Source organism: Pomacea canaliculata, linkage group LG10, assembly GCF_003073045.1.
Source record: "Pomacea canaliculata isolate SZHN2017 linkage group LG10, ASM307304v1, whole genome shotgun sequence".
NCBI lineage: Eukaryota > Metazoa > Mollusca > Gastropoda > Architaenioglossa > Ampullariidae > Pomacea > Pomacea canaliculata.
Window position 1 is genome coordinate 13,467,909 of NC_037599.1, and position 22,327 is coordinate 13,490,235.

General features: G+C 38.4%; 2 protein-coding genes and 1 long non-coding RNA gene across 9 annotated transcripts; 2 read left to right on the plus strand and 1 right to left on the minus strand.

Annotated features, from left to right (window-relative positions):
• The first annotated feature begins 664 nt into the window (after positions 1-664).
• LOC112574380 lies at positions 665-3,808 on the plus strand. The gene is made up of 2 exons (XR_003101430.1): positions 665-1,657; positions 2,462-3,808. It is a non-coding gene; the product is annotated as an uncharacterized LOC112574380 (long non-coding RNA).
• Positions 3,809-4,852: 1,044 nt separating this feature from the next.
• LOC112573739 (protamine-like) lies at positions 4,853-5,299 on the plus strand. Its single transcript, XM_025254325.1, has one exon. It carries the CDS (start codon positions 4,853-4,855, stop codon positions 5,297-5,299), a length of 447 nt encoding a protein of 148 aa, XP_025110110.1.
• Positions 5,300-6,578: 1,279 nt separating this feature from the next.
• On the minus strand, positions 6,579-20,664 carry LOC112574061 (afadin- and alpha-actinin-binding protein-like). 7 transcript variants are annotated; one of them, XM_025254879.1, is made up of 15 exons: positions 20,476-20,660; positions 19,717-19,900; positions 18,293-18,489; positions 17,652-17,791; positions 17,253-17,421; positions 16,853-16,991; positions 16,653-16,722; positions 14,864-15,026; positions 14,372-14,474; positions 13,990-14,094; positions 13,570-13,703; positions 12,852-13,013; positions 12,523-12,616; positions 10,319-10,436; positions 6,579-10,073 (listed from the first exon to the last, which is right to left on the minus strand). In XM_025254879.1, the coding sequence occupies exons 3-15, from the start codon at positions 18,476-18,478 to the stop codon at positions 9,917-9,919; spliced, it is 1,740 nt and encodes a 579-aa protein (XP_025110664.1). In that variant the 5' UTR covers positions 18,479-18,489; positions 19,717-19,900; positions 20,476-20,660; the 3' UTR covers positions 6,579-9,916. The 7 variants fall into 7 exon arrangements, with proteins under 7 accessions (XP_025110664.1, XP_025110665.1, XP_025110662.1 ...); XM_025254880.1 differs by lacking the exon at positions 19,717-19,900 and having other exon boundaries at positions 12,852-13,010; positions 20,476-20,663; XM_025254877.1 differs by lacking the exon at positions 19,717-19,900.
• Positions 20,665-22,327: the final 1,663 nt, after the last annotated feature.

A 22,327-nucleotide genomic window follows, 5' to 3' on the forward strand; every position in this document is an offset into this window, starting at 1 on the left:
TCTCCGTGCGGTCAGAAAGATGACAAATATCAGCACAAACCTTTCACACCCTCTCCACCAGAAGTGGTAGCTTCTGACTTCTGGAGGAGATACAAAGTGCCATACGCGAAAAATCGCAAACCAGATGTCCTTCGTGTCCATCATCATCATCAATAATAGGCACAAGGACTGATATTATTATGCTGTATTGTATTGTCTTGGCATTACATATATTTTTAAGGGGGAAAGTGCATGTGTATGTGAAAAGGTTTGTGCGTGCATGCGAGTGTATATGTATGATCAACAAATGACATATGTTGTTTGTAAGTGTTTTTGTGTGAGCCACAGGCAAAGTTTCTTATGGAAAACAAGATACCACTAAACAGCGTTCATTTCTTTCATGCGGTGAGCTATAGTAAGACAGTGTCTGCTTTCTTCACTGTATATGCCGCTTGCGTTGGCCAAACGACAACAATAATAATAACAATAATATAATAATTACGCTCTGGGTGCCTTAGCGAAGGATGAAAAATAACAATAAAAAAAAGAAACAATTGGAAAAAGACTGAATATTCTCTCTGCTCAAGCGAGTCGATTTCCGCCATTGTTACGTCACAATGTTATGTCCCGACGTCATATTTTATTTTAAAAATACGTAATATCCATCAGGTTTAAACCAGTTTAATTTTATTTTTAATGTTTCCTCGGCATCGGTGTAAACACCAGTATCAGTGGCTATGGCATCTTTCCGAAAAAAGCGATCCTGTTTCCAACGTGTCTGGGACGTCAAGGAGACAAGCCATGGATACTGAGGTAATACCCACGTAGGTGAAGAAACCAGAGAAGGTCCGAGAATCATTGCGTCAGTCCCGTTGCCATTGTCTCCGAACAGCGAATCCCATAGCAACCGTCTCTGTTCACCGGCCCAACGTCAAGACTACCCAGCCTTTCTGTCAGTCAAAGCGAAGAAGCGACGGAGCTAGGAGCGAATGCTCCCAGGCCTGCTTTTTAGGTTGACAGGCTGATGGTAGCTAGCAACCATGAAAGCCAGGTATGGCCAAGGAGCAGAAGAATATAGACAATATAGGCCACAGCTGGAAGGCCCCAGCCGCGGTCACAGCGACAGCTGCGGCCAGAAGCATCTGACAATGGCCGACATCGTCCAGGCTGTGGCCGTGCTGGGCGAACACAACGGCTCCACCTTCGCGACGATCCGAAAATTGCTGCAGCGGGAGTGGGATCCCAGTGTGACGACACGCGAGCTCAAGCAAGCGCTGGTTCGTGCCATCAGCAGCGGCAAGGTCCAGACTGTCGCGAACCGCATCTTCTTGAAAACACCCGTCGACTCCAACCTTCGGCGATGCAGACGAAGCGGCGCGGGGTCACGCAGGCCATCCAGATGTTGCGGACGAAGAAGACGGCGGCGGAGGCGGAGGCGTAGGCGTAGGCGGACGAGAAGGCGAAGGCGTAGGCGTCGGAGTAGACGCAGGCTGCGAACTCGTCGCAACAGAAATAGAAGAAGGTGCAGCTGTTGGTGCCGAAGGTGTGAAAAATTAAGAAGAAAGAGAAGAAGAAAAAAGAGGAAGAGGAAGCCGTCAAAGCCCGGTCCCCCACCTGAAGCCCCGTCTCCTGAACCCCCATCTGAATAAACCATAACGCACGGTACAGCACCTGTTCAGTAAGTAAACTTGTACTGTAAGCAAAACTCAAAAGTCTTTCCAAAACAAAACCAAAAATATGCTGTCTTACGGTCCTTTTCAGGACCACACGATGCCAAGAGATTTAACCAAAAATATGCTGTCTTACGGTCCTTTTCAGGACCACACGATGCCAGAGATTTAACCAAAAATATGTTGTCTTACGGTCCTTTTCAGGACCACACGATGCCAGAGATTTAACCAAAAATATGTTGTCTTACGGTCCTTTTCAGGACCACACGATGCCAAGAGATTTAACCAGAACAATTACCATTTCCACTCAGGCCTATTTAGTCCACCACTGTTGTAATTTCAAGAGCAACAACCAAGAAAATAAATGAAATTCGATCGCTGTACAGTGATGCAAATGTTGCGCTGTCTCCTGCAAACCAAAAATTGTGTGTGTGTGTGTGAGAGAGAAAGACGTTACACATCACATCAAAACAACTTCACTTTTTTAATTTCCAAATGAAGTCTGTATAACCATTCAAATAGTAGCAGCCTTGATTATGTTTGATAAAACAAGAGGCTTTTAGCATATATGGCTTTGTTTGTAAATAAAATCTGACCTTCACACTGTTAACTCACTGTACACTGGCAATTTATTGTGTAAACCTAAAGGTAGTCATATCTGTACATTTGCTTAAGTGTGCTGACTAGGATCCATTCGCCATATTGTCTCGACAAAGATTTTCATTTGTTTTCTCAATTTGTTTTAAAGTAATTCTGCAAAACTGTAAAACGGCATAACACCTGAACTTATATTCTCCTCCACTCTGTTTCAGTATACAAGTCTTCGAACGTACCGCTGTGATGAACACGTGATGCTGTGACAATAATGCTCTGTACACGAGACGCTGTTACAAAGAGTTCTTAATGGCCATGATCAGCGCCCGCCACCATCCTCTGTCGGTCCAAACAACAGCAACAACCTTTTTTTTTTTTTTTTGGTCTGTCTCAATGACACCACTGTAAATCTCTTCTTGCATGCTGTGCACGAACCTAATTCAGTTCATCCCAAAACTGGCGTCGAGGCAATTTGTGAGCACCAGTGGTAGGGGAGCTTTGATGGATGGAGTGCAGCAGGCCCCGTCATTCGCCGCCTGAGAAGATCCCTCAATGAACAATCTGTCCGCTTGAAATGTGAAGATCTGGTTTTTTTTTTTAAAACCATTTGAATAGTTCCTTCGTACAACGCCTGTGCCATCTTTTAGATCTGTACATCATTTGGGTTCCTTTTGCCTACTTCAATGAAAAGTGTAACGTTTTTGGCACTGCGGACCACGCGGGTTTCCATTTTGTGATCTGCGGACCTGTGCTTGATGGCTGCCATGTCTGCGAAAGAGATCTTGGATCTACACTTTTATGTCGACCTCCCCCAGGTGTGTTTTGAGGCTGCTGTCACGTTCCATTCTTAAGTGCCGTGTTGCCCTAAAACTTCAAGCATTCAGACGAATTTTTCTTCATCTCCCCTTGACTGCGGTAAAACTGAAATGTTGCTCTGCGCAACGCCGTCATTTTACTTGTTTAGTTTCTGTACATCATACTGAGTTTGACCATGGTGAGATTGTGTTGTGATTAGCAGTCTACATGGATATTGCTGACAGATTAATTCTGCCTAAGTGCTTTTCGCTTGCTGCCAGCAGGGAAGTCTGCTGTAGAAGTGCTAATACTACTACAAGAATAATAACGAAGGCTGTATGAAATATAAATTGAACGGTATCTATTTTCTAGAGAATTTTTTTTTTACATGTAGTGTATCAAATGGCTGAGAAAAATGAACAAGCAAAAACATGTTTAACAAAATCACGAAACGGTGAAACTACGATTTTTTAAAATTCCTATGTCCATTTTTTTCAAACTTACTGAACTTTTATATTTTTTAAAACAACGTATGAAGCTTGGCATGGGGATTCAGGCGTCATTCACAAATGTCCCTATATATATATATCCATGGCGTCATTAGCTACCCCGATAATTCTACAAATGTCTACTGCTCCCAACAAGTTAACTCGCTGTACTGTGTAATGTTGCATCCATTGAACATAAAGATTAGTATTGCATAAGAACCAGTCAGACTTTTCTATGTATATCTTATCAAAGTCAAGTAATAGTGAAACAGGTTGGCTGCATCATGTTGTTGTTGTTGTTGTTGGTGGTGGTGGTGGTGGTGGTGGTGGTGGTGGTGGTGGTGGTGATGATGATGATAATAATAATAATGATGGTGTGAGCTTTTATAGCGCGGTATCCCAGCCAAAGCCCGGCTCTCGGCGCATTACAAACACAAAACACAAGACAGACAAAATTCCTGTGGCTCCGTAAAGTTAATAGGAATGTCGGGTCGCTCTTCTGCCAGATGTCCATGAGACAGATGCACAGTCATTGGACTTGAGCACAATAGATCAATATTCAAACACGTAGATCACATTGTCAGGAAAACATCCAGATGATCACAAAGTTTGAAATGGCAGTACAATGACTGTACAACGCGTGCCTGACACTGATGTAAAGTCTTTCCGCCCCCCGGGACGACTTGCACAAATGAATAAATCCGTGAGGGCGTTAGCCAGAGAGGATTAAAGGCAATGAGAGAGTTGATTAATACATTGATCACCACAGTGTTAAATACAAATAATAATCGAAATAATTTATCTAGTTTCTATGATACGTGACTTTATTGCGTTCTGATTGTTTTCATTTTCATTAGGCTTTATTCCGGCTGTAACAAAATAAGACGTGCTTATGCACTCTACGAGCGATTTTGTACTCATGCAAATGATAGCTGCCTGTAAATAGGATGCCAGTGCATTGGTTAGATCCTGTCTCAGTAATGGACCGCTATTAGTTTATTCCCTTCCCCTCCTGCCTCAGTAGCTCGACGTAAGCTTTAGCAACAGTAAGAAATTGACGTCATGATGTGTACGTCATTTTACCTCCCACTTGTGAACAAAGACCTAGAAGTAGCATAGGGAAGTTACCATAGCAATCACGTTCTCTGGCTGTGTTGATCTACGCACCATAACTCCCCATCCCTAAGCAATCACATGCATCATTCTCTCCCTGCTGCCATAGTGTTCACCCAATCGTAGCGAGGAAGCGACCGTCATAGAAACCTCGCCCCATGGAAACCGCTAGCAATAAATAGAGTGGTAGTCTCATGTCATCCATCCTTCAAGATGCAGGGGTCCGACAAATTCCAGTCTTTCCAGGACGGGAGGACCCGTGGCAAGCCGCAGATCTCCCTGTCATGGGTGGCCTCGGCCATCACGCAGCTTGGGGACAGGAATGGATCCAGTATCACAGACATCCGCAATGCGATCGAGTCGCAGACGGGCGTGCAACCCACCTTCCGGCAGCTCAAGACCATCGTCCGCAGAGGCATCCGAGAAGGCGCGCTGGACAAGAGTACCCAGAGCAGGTTCATGCTGGACAGAGGCACTGTCCGCGAAACCGCTCGCAAGCGCTGCAGACGACGCAGCCTTTCGACGGATTCGAGTCGGGGATATCGCCGCGGTAGAAGGCGTAGACGCCGACGATCTCGCCGTCGCCGACGAAGGCGCCGAAGAAGACGCCGAAGAGGACGACGACGAAGACGTCGAAGGCGCCGACGACGAAGGCGATAGTGAGCTTGGAAAGAGAACGCCATAAAAATCGAAAAAACTAAAAATTTAAAAAAATAATAAATAAAAAAAAAATTTTTTCAAAGGTCCTTTTCAGGACCAGCCACTTTTCCAGAGAGTATCATCAGAATGAGCAGTCAAAGAAAAAATTCGAAATTGCACAAAATAGATTTTTTTTTTATTATTTTAAAGAAAGTTTAATTCTGCTTACTGTCGGCCGAGTGAGCGTTTTCCAGATTATTTAAACTCCTTTCCTAGTATAATATATAACATTAAATGGAAAAGGTGTGGATTATTGTGGATTATTTCGTGTACATGCCAAGACCAACAAGATGCAGGCAACGTGATCAGCTGTTTGTCTGGCGAGCCTAAACAGAGAATGTGACTAAACCGTAAGCCATGTCGTCTATCGGTCGTTTTAGCAGTTAACTGGAAGTCCAGTAAAACAAGTTCGTGGGTTGTAAACGTCTCAGTGAAGGGAAAAAATATTGACAATCGAATTGTAAGAATATACTGAGAAAATAATTTACGATTACAATTAAGTGGAACGGAGAGATCGTCTTCTCCGAAGCTCGTGCTAACTCTTGGCGGCTCTGCCATATGGTTGGTATGTCAAACATAGGCATAAGAAACGTATTTTTAAAAAGCTGTGGTCATGTCTCTTGTATGACCGTAGACGTATAATGGGTTTCCTTCACTGCACATCAGCTAGCTATTCGAGCGATGAAGCACCTGAAAATCAGTCTTCACTTCCATTGTCGCAGGGTTAGGGTTAGTTTTAACCCACTTTCACCCACATCATGAAACGATACCTCATCAGCAGCGCACCTGTGTGGGGCTTGTCTCCCGATGATTCCTTTTCCTTGGGGTTGGTGGGGTGCACTTTTATTTTTGTATTACTAGTTTTTTTTAAGCTTGCTGTGGAGCTGGCTTTGACTGGGAACAAGCATGGAACAAGTTATGTGATTATTAACAACACTAAAAGAAGATACCCGAGCCGCATGGTTCTCGATCCCCCTCCCCCTCTTTCCCAGGTATTTGTCTAGTAAACCAAACTTATTTTAGTTTCCTTTGTAATGGAGTAACCAGACGTGCAAAAAAAAAAAAAAAAAAAAAAGTCAGAGCCATTGCAATAAGCAATCATTCCTAAAGCCACAATTACGATCATTTTCCTCTTGAAAACACTAGTTCGGGCGTCAAACGCTTGGGGGTTATGACAATTTCTAGAAAAGGAAAAATGGTGAAAATAATTCAGAATGATAAAAAAAAGTCAACTCTAAGCCATTTTGTCATCATTTATTGCTGCAAGAGCTTTGCATAGATCACAACAATGATGTAAACTCGTGCATGTTTGTAAGAAATATATCAACTGAATGGGCAAGGGTCATTTATTATAAACAGTAATAACTGCAATGGCAGTGTTTGAAAACATGCGCAGCTGCACATACACACATACACATCTGCTGCAATGACACACCCTAATAAGATACATGCATCCTGAATATAAATATACAAAATGACAAGTTTTCTGTGTATCACTTCTATCAGACCAGCATTGTTTCCATACCCATGCGAGAACATAACAATTTAACAGAGGGAATGTTCTTTCTTTGATATGTAAATAAAGGTTTTACAAGTTTGCCAGTGACATGCTGGCAAAGTAAAATCACAGTCCCACATTTTATTAATAATTATTAATAAATGAAGGTGTTTGTGGATGGGGAATGATTTAAAAATCAGATTTGACTTGTGCAGATAACATTTTCCAAAAGAGAATAAGTCAACGTACACACCTAGTCCTGCTAACAACAACTTGCACAACACTGCAAATAATTCACTTATTTCATCATGATATGTTCTATAAATACTTTTTCTATAAACAAAGAAACTGAAACATAAACAATGCCATAAGTATTTTGGGTGTAAAATTCCTGAAACAGCACAACACCTGACTTGCTATTAACACAAGTGAAAATTGTTGGTGAACTTAAAACAGTGATTTTTAAAGTAATGTTACCACCAACATAAATTTGAGGATGAAAAAAGTGATGACAGATCAAGACTGAGAAAGGGAGGATGGACAAATGAGTGAAACAAGTGCATGATTGACAAAGATTGATGAGGAGAAGGATGGACATGGTGAGGAAGGAGGAAGATTAGGATTAATGTCTAACTTAAAACATCAGATGACAATATGTCATAAAAGATTTTAAAGACCAAAGAGTGATAAAAACAATACCCTTCAATAATCTAAATAATTACTCATAGATTGAACCATAAGTACCAAAAATTGACAATAACTCCTAATTTGTTTTATACTCCTAAATCTAGTCTGTGTATTTTACATTTAAGTATTTAACTTACGCAAGAAAGCAAAACTCTTTAAATGCTCAGACCCTACTTATTTATGTACATTTTGGTTATCCTAAATTAGAATGAGTTAACTCTAGAGATTTTATAAGTATGAAAAGATCATGCAGATTTTAAAGCATGCCTGATAAAGCAAAATAAAGATAACCGCATAAACTGACAGCATCCAAGCTCACTGACAAATTTATAGAGTATCAAATATTCTTTTATTTATCACTTAAACCATATAATCTTTACTAATTCACAGGATGTTTAAAATCTATGCAGCATTTCTTGAAATACTCCTTTTATTCCATTTAAAGTAGTCGGGCCTTTGCATGAAATGGCATACAAAATGTCAGTAAATTTCATCAGTGGGCTTGGAAAACTCATGCACTGGCCATGAAGACTGACTGCTTTTCTATAGTACCAAAAATAGTTAAATTAATGAGATTTCTAGAAAATAAGATTATGAAACTTGAACAAATAATACAATTCTGACATTTAAAAACAAGCTCATAAGAACAGAGCATAGAGATTAAGAACACTTTTGATGTTTAAGTAAAAGCTGAGAAAAAAAATGTTTTATTGTCCTTGATGATGAAAGGCTAAGGAAATTATAAGTAATACCTTAACAGAAAGTTGATATAGTCTAACAGTGCTCAAAAGTTTTTTTAAAATCTAATGCATACTTGTGTCAGTTTTTTTTTACATATGTAGCTAGTGCTTCTATAAAAAGTAGAAAACATACTAAAAATTGCAAGAATGATCCTACTCTCCTATACAGTAATAAACAAATCAATAAAATAAAAGACTAAGACCAAAAGTGGCAGTAATACAAAGGATATGTATCAACATAAAAGACAGAGGAGATGGGAATAACTGCAATACAATAAAAGCCATATAAAATGAGATTCAGCTCTTTTATGAAAGTAATAATGATCACTTCAAGCATCCAACATCCTGCCTTCAACTTGTACTCAGAATGCTTTGTTTCTTTAGCGCAGAGCACAGAGTGTGGAAGTACTTATTTTTTCCCACATTTACCAAGTCTCAAACTTTCACACTGAATTTCTTTATGATGCAGCCTCAATGCCTCCATTTTCAATGTTATTTTCTGAGAAACTCTTGTTTTTTTCTCATCAGTGATGGCCAAATGCTGAAAGGTTTTCTATTTGAGAAAAAAATTGATTTTTTACGTTTAAAAGAGAATTTAATTAAAAATTTATTTATCAATGCTTTGGAACTTGTGAGTAGTACCATCAACACTATGGTCACTGTTTTACCAAGGGCTACTGATCCCACATTCCAGCCCAGACAGTGAGGGAGTAGCATTTCTTATTATGACATAAATCTGCAGACCTGAATGCAGTATATGTAAGACAGCCACCATCGGCAGTTAGCAGTATTAAGTAAATGAACATTAAACACTATGAAGGTATTAAACATGGCACAGAAATGAAACCCAGCTGAAAACATTGCACTCACACTGAATGTTTTTTTAAATAGAAGTAAAGGCTGCAAAAATGACATCCATACCCTGATTATGTTTAACTGCAGCCATTTGATAATCATCTTTAAGATGTGTGTAAGATGCTTGAATTCATCTTTATATCATTTATAAATATTAAATCAGGTTTTAAAGATACCTTCAAACATAAAAAAGGACTTCATATAATGCCAACATACAGTGTTACAACTCACAATAAAACTCTGGGAGATGATCAGATATACAACAATGAAGCACAAGGCAGCACTTGCCAATAAATGAGAATAAATCCAAATATATCTTCCACTTTAAACTATATATTTTCCACTTTAAACTACATACTTTAACCACCTCTGCCTGTCTCATACTAAAGCATTTTCTATCCCTGCAAGTGCTCCATAGCTCTTTTATTACTTTGCAGGGGCCCTTTTTCAGCTATTTGAAAGTATTTTTTGAATATAGGACTCCAAACACCATCAACTGTGAGATAAAACTATATTATTAGCAAAATGATGACACTCTGAACACCAGATTTAGTAGCACTACCTGTTGGAAATGGCATGAACTAAGTTCATGTGCTTAAAGGTGGGCATTATGCTCAAATGGCTTGTTACCATAAATATTTATAAACAATAAAATCAAGAAGAATATTTGAAAGATGAGAATTTTCAAGCAAGTATTGCAGAGAAAGAGTGTGTTAAAGAATGTTTCTTTATCACTAAGAACACACTAATGGTGCTAACTTAAAACCATGATGATTATAGCAACCAACTCAATGAGTGTCAGTCTTTTTCAGAAGGTTCCATTTCTACTGATGCTGTGGAAGGAAACAGTATCTTCTTAATACCACTTTCTGTTGGGGCTGCTGTTCTTGATGCTGCTGGAGAATCATAAGTTCCTCTAGGTAGAGGTGACACAGACAACCTGCTTTTTTCTAACCTGTACTTTTCAAATGGATAGACAAAACAAAAAATTTTCATGAAAGATGCTCATTCATGGGGACAAATTTATTCTGCTATTTTGCAAATATGACTTATTTACTCTAGAAGAAATACAAGAAAATAATGGACTAGTGAACCAAGGCATCTAAACAAAGGTGCTGGTGTTCCAGAACATGACAGCCAGCTAGTCGTAACTAAACAATGCATTTTTCTGGTCTGTGTAACATTAAAAAGACCACTGACCTCGGCAGATCTGTAATCCCAAGAGCTCGTAACAACTGTTCTGCAGTTCGCATATGAATTTTTTCGTCATGCACTGGAGAAGCATTAGGTGTTGGAGGCAGAAGTCTCACTCCTCCCTCTAAAGGAACATTATCATTACAAATGCAGCACATTGGAAACATGAAGATGTGATAGATGCATCAACATAGACAGTAAGCATCATCAGTCACCAACGGACAGAGTATCATCAAAGCAATTACATCAGCAACACCAAACAGAAACAATAAAGAGCATAAGTATGCTGGCCAAGGAAAGACATTCAAAACAATGATTAAAAATAGAATAAACCACTTCTTCAAAGCCAGCAACATCCTGCCCCCAGAGCAGAGTGGTTTTAGAAAGAAATGCAGCACAATGGAAAACACATCACAGTCCTACAGCAGGAAATAATAAATGCCCACACTGAAAAAAAGAGTGAATCTGTGTGAAGTCTTCCTGAACATAGAAAAAGCATACAATTTGCTCTGGCATTAGGGCCTGCTCCAGAAACTGCACAACACAGGCATCCCAAATAAACTAATTCTAGGAGTTTACTATCTCGACAACATTATCATCTCCAGCAGACTGCAAATCATACCTCAATATTCACAGCTGAACTACAGTTATAAGTGCCATACTAACAGCACTTCAGGCACTTCACCTTAAAATGAAGGACACCATGCAGCGACAATACCTAATAATATCTGACTCGCTATCTGCACTTCAGGCACTAAAAAGCAAATCTTCAAACAGAATAGATTTAGTATACGAGATACTGTCTATCATACACAAGATTAACCAAGAAAATGGAGACATTAAGTTCATTTCGACTCCATCCCATATAGCAGGGGTGGGCAATTAATTTTCCCAAGGGGCCGCATGAGAAATTGGGATGGTTTAAGTGGGCCGGACTAATATAGTTAACTCAGTTTTACCCAATACTGTATATATAGTATATACACTGGCGGGCGGGCCAGAAGGCGGGCCGGTCAGAGACAGGAGGTGGGCCAGATGCGGCCAGCGGGCCGGCCTTTGCCCAGGTCTGCCATATAGGAATAAAAGGAAATGAAGAGGCTGATAAACTAGCTAAATTGGCAACAAAACAAGAAACAAACCCTAAAGTCACCCCCTAAACATGTCTGTACCACCAGCATGGAGGAGGATGGAAATAAAGCCAGCAATAAAACTAAGGTGGCAAGAAAATATAAAAAGGAAGGTAAAGGTACTAGGAGACTAATAGATGACAGGCCTAGTGACACTATGAAGTTCCTAAAGTCAAATAAGTCTGAACAAACCAAAATAGCCAGAATGAGGCTTAATGGAGAGTATCTAACAAAGTACAGAGACCCCCTTCATGAGCATGTGGGGATAGATTAAGCACCACACATGTGCTGCTAGTGTTATGAAAGCAAATTAGAAAGGGAAGAACTCAAACACATCTTAGACAAATATAAACTGGCACTAAACCTTAATAGCTGCCTCAACCCTCCAAAAGAAATGGCACAATAAACTTTCATTAGTAGCATCAGTAAAAACAAGCCATCCAAACTCTAGATTAATATAAGATAGACAAAAGTTGATAACTAGATTTAAAAAAAAAAAAAGATATATATACACTCACAGAAAGGAGACACCAAACCATCTAAAACCAAGACTAGAAAGAAAAAAAACGAAAACCATACACCACCATGGCAGAACAGACAGGCACAGTTAGCAAGGAAAAAGAAAAAGAGAGTGCACCAGCACAGTACACCACCACAGCTGACCAGACAGGCTTCCAAAGCACAGTTAGCAAGTGACAACAGCAGAAAGAGGGCACCAGCACAGTACACCACCAAAACAAACTCGGCAAACCTAATCACCAACAGAAAAAGAGAGCACAAACAAATTAAACATTACATGTGGCAGCACAAGACAGCAACCCTACCCCTACACCCACATTCACCATACCCACACACCCAAAAAGATCCCCCCCACAGTGCAAAATCTCGGTGAGGTGGAAGCACTTTCCCTCAAAATCAACATCAGTCAGTAACAAAGAAGACAACTAGTAGAAGGTCATGTGATACAGAGCAACAAGACACATACAAACATTTCACATAAAAAGAACAATGCATAAAGTATCACTAATAATATCAGGAAAATAAACATCAGGAAATATCTAAAGTGCTGACATAAACTCTTACCTTTCTGCAATATTTTGTTGGGTGTTTGTGTTTCTCGAGGAGAAAAAAAGTGGCCTTTAAGAAGTTTTATCCTTTCATCTTGAACTGCTTGCCTCTGTTGACCATAAATACATTGTCAAAGCAAGCGCACTCATGAGTTAATAATTTTCAATATCACTCTCAAACTTAAGCAAAAGTTAGGGGGAAAAAACAGAAGCAGAAAGAAAATCTTTCTTCAAGAATAGCCTGGTAACAGGATCAATGAAAAGATAGTAGCACATACATGCACAATGCAGGAAGGGCTGCTAATGAATGGTATAATATTTAAACTCAAAAGACTACTTTCTCACCTCTTGGGCAAGTTTTACTGCAGCCTCAGTAAAAAGCCTCTTCTCCTCCTCAAAATGTGTCTTCTCTTCGAGAAAGAGCTTCTTCTGTCTTTCAAGCATGTTCTTTTCATGTAACAAGTGAGACTCCTGAAAGGCAGAACCTGAGTTTGTCTTGGAAAACTGCTGCAAAATAAAGTTGTTTCTCCAATTTAAATTTTAGAATGTTAGTTGTACAAGGGTCTGTTTTCTATTCTTCACTGAATATATTGAATAAAGAATATATTAAAAATGGAGGATGACTCTGCGGTCACAATACATCTACTTTGTTTACTTATGTTCACTACAGAGATAAAGATTTTCCTTTGTCAGGAGCTCTCATAAGTAATAAACTGAACAAAATACAGTCACCCTTATACACCCATACAGTTACACTCCAAGAAACTCCATCTCCACCTCCAGTAGTGACTATCAGAGGAGTGCAAACACGCACGCTTGCACACACACACATACTAGGTACATTGTTTTCTTCAAGAGTTCTATTGCAGTTGGTATGAAGGTCTTGGCAAGAGCATGCATGCATCCATCTGCACAATACAACTATATGTTGTTACTCACTTTTTACACAAAAAATCTTGTACAAGTAAAAAAAAAACTTTGAAAGACTATCCTAACCATCTTTACACACATATCCCCCAATTCCATGTTTATTTTTATCAAATATTAGTAAATTCCCATTTACCTGTATCAAGTGCTCTTGCTGTTGTATGATATCTTTGTATTTTGCTATCTTTGACTTGAGGTGCTCCAGCTGAAATGTAGACTCTTCATCCAATGATGCGGGTGTTTTGGGTTTGATGTTGGTGCCTTCAGACTCTGAAACATTTTGTTGAAAGGTTAAATAAGGGCCAAAAACTCTCTAGGTTAGGTCTAACATACATCTATATTATTTTGTATGCTGGATTAAGTTCAGATTTTATAATTTTAAAAGAGTTGACTTTAAGAATAAAGACTAAGAAAGTTAATGCAAAGTTATTATAAAGTGGGCCTCTGGCCCTTTTACGATGATCATTGTAATGATAACAAAGTAGAGATCCTAAGATTGTAAATGTGCGATACATAATCTTTCTGAAAAAGACTTTTTTAAAAGAAACTTACATACTTTTTTCCTGTGCATCCTTGATTCTTTGACATATCATCCTGCAGGTTTTCTTGAATGCTTGCTCTATCTCTTGGCGCATCAAGTCATAAGGCATTTGATAACAACCTATACACATGTGCCATGAAAAATGATAAAGAATAATTGCAGATCACAAAGTGCTGAGAACAAACAGTTAAAGTCTTTACAAACAAAGACATAAATTCCCCTAAAATAACTTCAAAAAACAAAAGAAAAAATACATATATAGCATTTGTTTTAGTGCACTAAAATGTAGAAAATAATGGCAAAGATAAGTGTACAGAATGTAGTCATAAATAGTAGTAATAAAATATGATGATAGTTCATGTAATAAAGCTCACTTCTATTAAGCTGATATCAATACCTGCATGTAATCCAGAAACAGTACAGTTGGACTCTTTAATCTCTTCACACTCCTCATCATTCTCCATATTCAGTAACGAATGGTTAGGAGTATTTAATGCTTCCTGTGACAAAAAAGCTCATGGTAATAATTAAATGTTTGTAAAGTAAAGGGCTATCCGTGTATTGCTGCAGTCGCAGCTCTACATGCAAAGGCATGCCATGTCTTCCCCACAAAAAATGCACACTCACTTACAATATCATGCATGCAAGCACATCTATACACACAAAAATACACTCATGTGTATGTGACACACTCTCTCCCCCTCAAACACATAATTCTCTCTGAGATACTCCAACTCTTTATTGTTTATTAGTTGAGTTGGGAACTCAAATCATGATCAGAACTGCAAGGATAATGGAAACTTCCTGATAATACTGCTGTGTACAATAAATACAATCTGTAAGTGAATGCCAACTAGTCTGAGTACTATTACAAGCAGTTCAATCCTACCCTGTCTCTGGCGGGTGTAAACTCTTCAGTGAGTTTCAACACAGTAGTCAATTCTTGATGCAGGATGAGTAGGGAGTTACGAAGTTCAGTATTTTCCAGCAGAAGTTCTTGGTGTCTGACCTCATAATTATGTATCAGAAGCTGATACATTTCTTCCTCTTGTCTGTTAATCATAAAAACTGCTTTCTCAATCATGTTTTGTGATAAGACACTATAATTACGTGACCAAAAAAATGACTTAAAAAAAATGAATGAAACAAAAAGACACTTTCCTCACAGCCATCTCCCCACTGTTGAATCGTTTAAATGTGCGATGAAAACACACATCTTCCGTAAACATTACTGCTAACAACCTTTCTCATAATGCTAGTCCTTTTTCACACCCTTCTTTTTGTGATATCATGCTACTCTCAGCTCTTGTTTTTGTTATTTGGTTCCTCTTTGTGTTTTCTGTATTTAATGTTATTCTTCATTTAGTACGGTTGTTTATTCTTTTACAGTTCATATGTTATTTGTTTGTTTTCCTGTCCCTCGTATGCTGTCCCTGTTTCATTCTTGTTCTTAAGTGCTAAGAGCATGCTCCTTAGGAGTGTGAGCATGCACTTTACAAATTTTGCATTTATTTTTATTATTATTATTACTACTACTATAACCTTATAACATTTTGATTTATTCTACCTTTGTACCATTGTAGGTTTATCTGCTTACAGCACCAAGTCCAATTACCCATTGGGTAGGCAATCATCAATATCCTAAAGTTCTTAAAGTGACTATATGTGATTAAATATATATGATCTGATGGCAGGAACCAACAGCAAACTGTAAGACCTCACCAAAAGATTGACAGACAGAACAAATGCATAAGGAATGGAGACCAGCACTCACAAGAACAAAGTCATGGTTAACACCAACAGTAACAATGAAGCGTTGATCCACATAAATGGATGTGATCAGCTTCATATACTTGGCAGCCACCCTTTCCAAAGATGGCAGCTACACATAAGACATTTACAATGGGATCACAGCAGCTGAATGGGATCTGGCACAGCAACATAGTAGGTTTGCTACCAAGTGCAGACTGTACATGTCCCTTGTAGCTCCCATCCTACTGTATGGATATGAGACATGCTTGCCATGGAGAGGAGAATTCAGGCAATTGAAAATAAGTGCCTGTAAAGGTTGCTCCAAATATCCTACGTGGAACACAAACCCAATTACTCTGCACAGTTTCCACCTTTGTGGGACACAAGAAACCACTACTCACAACAGTCAAGCAAAATAAACTGTCTGGTTCAGCCATGTGACCCAGCTTGACACTTTCTCTCAGACAGTAATTTCAATGCCAAGATGGACAGAGGAAAAACCGGGTTTCAAATATAAAAGAATGGATGACCATTCCATGCAGGACCTGTTAATCACAGCTCAAGACTGGTCTAAGGGCCAGCCTTGTTAGCTGCTGCCCCTTGATGACTAGTAATGGTAGACCAGCATAACAGTGTGTCCACCTGTACCACTCCAGGGATGAATGAATGAAAGGGGTGCTATTTGAAAGGGTAACTAAAGAGTTAAAGATAATTCAACTATCATGAATAATAATAACATTAATAATGACACATACAACTCCCCCTGACTTGGAATTTCATGGCATTTACAAAATATCTCCACGAGTGCGCTAAATGCATCACACATGATCTGGTTACAAAGGAACTCCTTCAGACAGAAGAAAAGCATTTTAATACACACACATGACAAAAATTTATGCAAAAATAAGCTTATTTTTAAATCTCACTTGCTCAATCCAGTTTTCCACTGGCTGCGCCGGCCATCTAAGTTTTGAACTGGATGCATTAAATCCATGCCTGCAAACATAACAGAAATTTCTTCTCAAGTACATTTACCAATTAAATACCATATAAAAATCTGACTTAAGCATCTCTTCCAGTTTATGTGTAAAAGGACAACAGAATTCAAAATTTGGAATATACCTACCAATTTTTCGATCTTGGTTTTTATCCATCAACAATTGGTGCAGCCGATCCTTCAGTCTGTTCATCTCTCGCTCTTTTTTCTTCAGTTCATGCTTAAATTGCAAATCCTTATGGTGCATGATGGACTGCAAGCACTTCACCTACACATACATGTACAATTATTTTATATGACAGCATGACTGCAATTGCATGAATGTCTTTTCTCTTAACAGACACCTGTGACATAAGGGAGCAGCACCCTTCCATAACACTCCCCACCCCTTTCATCCATATAACCCACAACTCCCAGAGTGAAATCCCCTTTAGATGGCATTACTTCTTCCACCCAACGTAATCAACAACAACAGCAAAAAAGGTATCCACTTAACAATAAACAAAGCTGTTTAATACATAATGCAGACCTCTTCCTTCTCCGTCTTCAGCTTACAAGAGATCACTTTATGCTGTGACGTCAGTTGCCGTAATTTTTCTGTTTCCTGGGCCAGTGCCTTGTCTAATGCTTGATGCTGTCGATTTGCTCTTGCTACACATGACTTCTGGTGATTGCAATCACTGTTAAGACGTTGAATTCTAAGAGATCACAGAAAATCAAAAATTATAAAGGCAATATAGCCCAAAGAAAAAAAAACAACCTATAATAGATACTTAAATTTTGAAAGTACTTTTTCTGAGAATGTTTTTTTGCAGAAACAAATATCTTATATGAAAAGCATCTTGTACTTAGTATAAGAATCAACACAGACTGAAAGGAAAAAAAAAATTAGGAAAGAAACTTGATAAGACAAAATTCTAAGGCTTGCCTATTCTCTAAGTCATCTCTTGTGCTAAAAAGATGCTGATACAGTTGAAATAAGTCGTAAGTTCTGTTCAAAATGCAGACTGTGTCAGGTTGCCCCTTTTTATCGAAGGCAATGGAGGACATGCCTAGTAGCTGGAGCTCCTAAGGAAAACAAGAATTAAGCATCCAGGCAAAAATACAATTTATGCAAAATTAAATAAAATGCCATTGTACTATAACAAATTACAGATAATAATGAGAAAATATAAAGAATTCATAAAAATCATTACTTGTTACTTATACCAAAAAATCTAGAGTAGTATTTACATATATGTTTTACAAAGAAAGACAAGTTGAGTACTGGGCAAGTTTGGGCTGATGAATTTCCTCAGGATATGGCATTTTTTCCTCTAATATGGGTTTTGAGACATGAATAGCTTATTTCTTGATTTACTGAATCAACAAACATAGGGCAATGACAGTTCTTATGATGAGGATGATGATTGATGGATGATCATGATGATAATGGATGGATATAATGATGTAGATATAGCAAATAAGAGTTGTAATTGCAGACTGATTTTCTAAATTTAATTTTTTAATAGAATTAAACTTGTAATACCGCTAGTCCTTCTTCATGGAAAAAGACATCTAGGCACTTGCCTGATTAAGGTAGGCCACACAGCTACCAATGTTGCTGTCTGTACAAAACAGTTCTTGTGCTGCTGGAATATCAGTGCCATTAGTAATCGGTTCTACATCACGAAAGTCACTATTTCCTATATCCTCAAGATGGAATGGTGATCCTGTGTTTGTTGTGTAAAATGACAGCAGCTTCCAGTCTGACATTCTAAAAGCGCCTAAAAAGCAAATAAAAAAATGTCAGAGGGGCATTTGTTACCATGATAAAAACAATAATACATACAAACCAGAAATGTCACATAATAGCAATCACACACACACAACATATATATATATATACATCATATTCTGAAAATGCAATTGTAACAATCTATAAAATTGACAAATATCTATATATATACATAAACAGCGAACAAAATCGGCAGCACTACTTTTGTAATGTGCAACAGTGAGTCCACAATACATCATATTTGCATTGCAAAATGTTCCCTTTAATGTTTAAAGAGAAAACAGGTACATAAGTATGGGTCCAAAAAAAAGGAAAAAAAAAAAGCAATGAGTTTTAAAAGTTTACTGCTTTAATTTCTTTCTGCTTTTGTACGTCAAGACCCGTTTCTTACTTTGTGTTCTAAGGATCAAGCTTTAGAAACTGTCTACATCGTGTGCAATTAACAAATAATGAAACTGTTTCTGGAATAGCAAGGGTAAGAGGAATGTTTGGTGGCTTTATTAAGCTTTGAGGCGAGAAGTAAAGTTAGTGGCAATCTGTCCTACCATAACTGATGGTGAGAGATATGTTTAGCAAGATTTGGTTTTGCAACTGTATCACCATTTTTCTAATCAGTACTGTGCATATATGCTACAGTTGTGTGGCTTTTATGTGGGTATCTTTATGCTTCTAAGAAAAAAACCCAGGGAGAAATGGTAAGAGACTGCATACATAGACTGCTATATGCAACTGAGTATGAAAAATGAGCTCTTTTGTTGACAGGAAAGGGAAATGATTTCCTGGGTGATAAAAGTGTAAGAGGTAAGTTACACTTGGTTGACTGGTTCAAATAAAATGGGAAACGTCGTTTTACATGTCGCATACATTAGGGGATTGCCACAGTAAGTGTTCATGAGGAAACATTTAAAAAAAATAAAGTTAACGTGCATGCTAGAAAGGTTTGACAAAATTAACGAAAGTAAGTATAACATGTCTGCTTAGTGTCAGCAAGAAAAGCTCTCTAAGAAGAAAACTTAAGTTGGAAGAAACTGTAACTTTATAAATGAGTAATCCACAGCTAAAGACTAACATTAGTCAAAATATGAAATGAAACTCAAAGTTGCTGGTAAGTTAAATGAGCATCTTGCTGTCAATAATTACATTAAAAAAAAGAAAAAAAAGAAAATGGCATTGTGAAAATTTTTAAAAGCACACGTAAACTAATCTAAATTCTTACTATTGAAGTCAGTCACAGCCAATAGGAGAGCCTTGATGTGTTGCCCAGTTAGCAAACTTAATTTTGTGACATTGCAGGAAATGAGGTTTTTGACCTTTTTTTGTAACCCCAGATGTCACAAGAAAAATGTGTGCTCAATGTCAAATGAGCTTGTCCATATGGCACTCAACATCAGCGTAAAAAGCTAAATATATGTGCATTTAAAAAAACCGAAAAGAGTCAAGAAAGCAAGTGACAAATTTAGGGCACTTTTTGAATGTCCATATTGATCTCTACCGGCAGCTCGAGAATAAAGCGATCAAAAGATCAACACAACCATGGTGCCGAAACATAATGAACTTAACATCTACAAAGATTATAGATCAATAAAGCAGTGAAGAGATAAGAGATGCGAACAATATAATTAAAGTGGTCTCGAGAAATACAATGACTTTAAAAAAAAACACACACAACAGTTTCAATTAATAAAATAAAGTTGACTTTAGACTATACTGGATGCGTACAAAAAAAATTATGAGAGGGGTATTCTGGAATGGACAAAATCGAGAAACTAACAGAATCAAAAGAAAATTTAGATTGGATATTATGACAACTACAAAACGTCGATCAATTAATTCACCAAAGAAACGAAAGACGGTGCAGCGAATTTACAATGAATGTGGCCAAAATGGCACGTGTGCCACATGATTTGGACATACATGTTACTAAGACACCTGACACACAACGTCTAGTAAACCATTCTGAAACTTCCTAACCCACCCCTCTTTCGTGTCTCGGCGTCCCTCGCTCCCCGCAGAAGCAGAGTTATGGTGACGTCATGATAGTTTCGAACAAACAACTGTAAATACGCATAGTAACATTACTGAATTGACCAGATGGTAATTATGCATTTACGATTTTAATAATATGCTCTTAGACGATTATTTAGAAATCTTGATACTCTGTTCCCCGAAGCTTGCGTATTCCCGTTGACGTGACAGTACGTAAGCTCTTCCTGTGACCAAAATAATGCTTTGTCATTGCAAGGTATAACATCTGATGATAATCTTCTTCGGTATCTTAATTTTCTGTGGTCAGTATGTGGCTTTAGACCTCGTAAATGGGAGGGACACAAGTTTTTTGATCGCTACAACGAACAGCTAGTTCTCTGCAAAGGTGGCGGTCTATTTCACATTTTCTTGCTTGAGTCGACCCCAGACTACATGGTGTCAGAAACTGCTATATAGTTATACAAAAGTCTTTAAAAATAAAGAGGCTAGAATGACAGAACTCTAAAATTCATCTTAGTTTCCCATTTACGCAGACATATGCGCGCAAGAGAGTCGAAATTGTACAACTGAACATCCTGAGGGAGATCGATTTTTGTGTTCATTCATATGCACGTACAAATTACAATCGATGAGAGTGGTGCGCAGATCATCCGAGAACAATAATGTTAAAAATAGGAATCTGTTTAGATGAACGCAGATGTCATATCCCCCATTACCATTGAATCCTTTAAGCGTGTACTAAAGACACGCCTTGAGCACTACTCCTACCAGCAGTCCACACAAAACGAGCTATATAGTATATATAGTCCAAACTTCCCTACTCATCTCACTCTGCAGAATCACGATACCCCCAGTTCTTGTTACCCCATTGGTCTTTTATCGGTCCTCTTTTATCAGTCATCAGTATATGCTGTTGTATATCCTTCCGTCCTTCGTATGGTTGAATTGAACGGTGATCAGCGTACATCTAGTTTTGGAGTTATATATGACTTTTGCAAATCTTGGGAGTTAAGAGTTCAGAAAAGAGTGATATCACAGGTAGGTGATACTATTATAGGTGGAGTACTTGATTAATTGTTGCTCGCCTCTGTTGCTTTAGATTACATTTACAAGATTAATTATATTGACCTAGCTCGACTTGGCATCAAAATACAGAGGTGACCTTTTATGTCGTTTGGGGAGTGTACTGTTAGAGAACCTACTTTTCTCGGGGCCAACTTTTCAGTAAGGGCGGTGCCCATCTACTCGATCCCCGTCTTACCGTTTTACCTTCACCAACCCTTTTGAGCCATCGCCGACAGCTTGGACGACTTGGTTAAAGAAGCTCGCTGCGGCACACCGATATTGAACGGGCGCACCTTTGGATTCGGACGGCAGTTGTCTAACCACTCAGCAACAAAACATAAACAAATAAATATAATCAGCCGAGGAATAGAAATGCTAAAGTTGTAGGTAAAATATGTTAAAGGTCAAGATCGTCCCAACCCTCTTTATAGAGTCAGGTAACCATTCCCGCCAGGTGGATCAACTGCATGGGGGAAGTGAACTGCGCTACACGGGATCGAACCGGTGCCACTCTCAGCTTAGACGACGGCGTACTAACCAGGCGGCTATCCGCTCACTATATTTTCCTTTTTTTATGGTGCACTTATTAGAGTTTGGTAAAAATTATAGTACTCATCAAGATTTGTAATTCTGAAAAGAACTCGAACAAACAATAAAGAAGAAAATAAGTATAGATTTTGTTTACAGGTGGTTATTAAAAGAGATTATATGTCCTACACATTTGTTACCTTTTTTTCTTTTTTTTTTTTTTTACATCTGATTACATCCTCTGCATC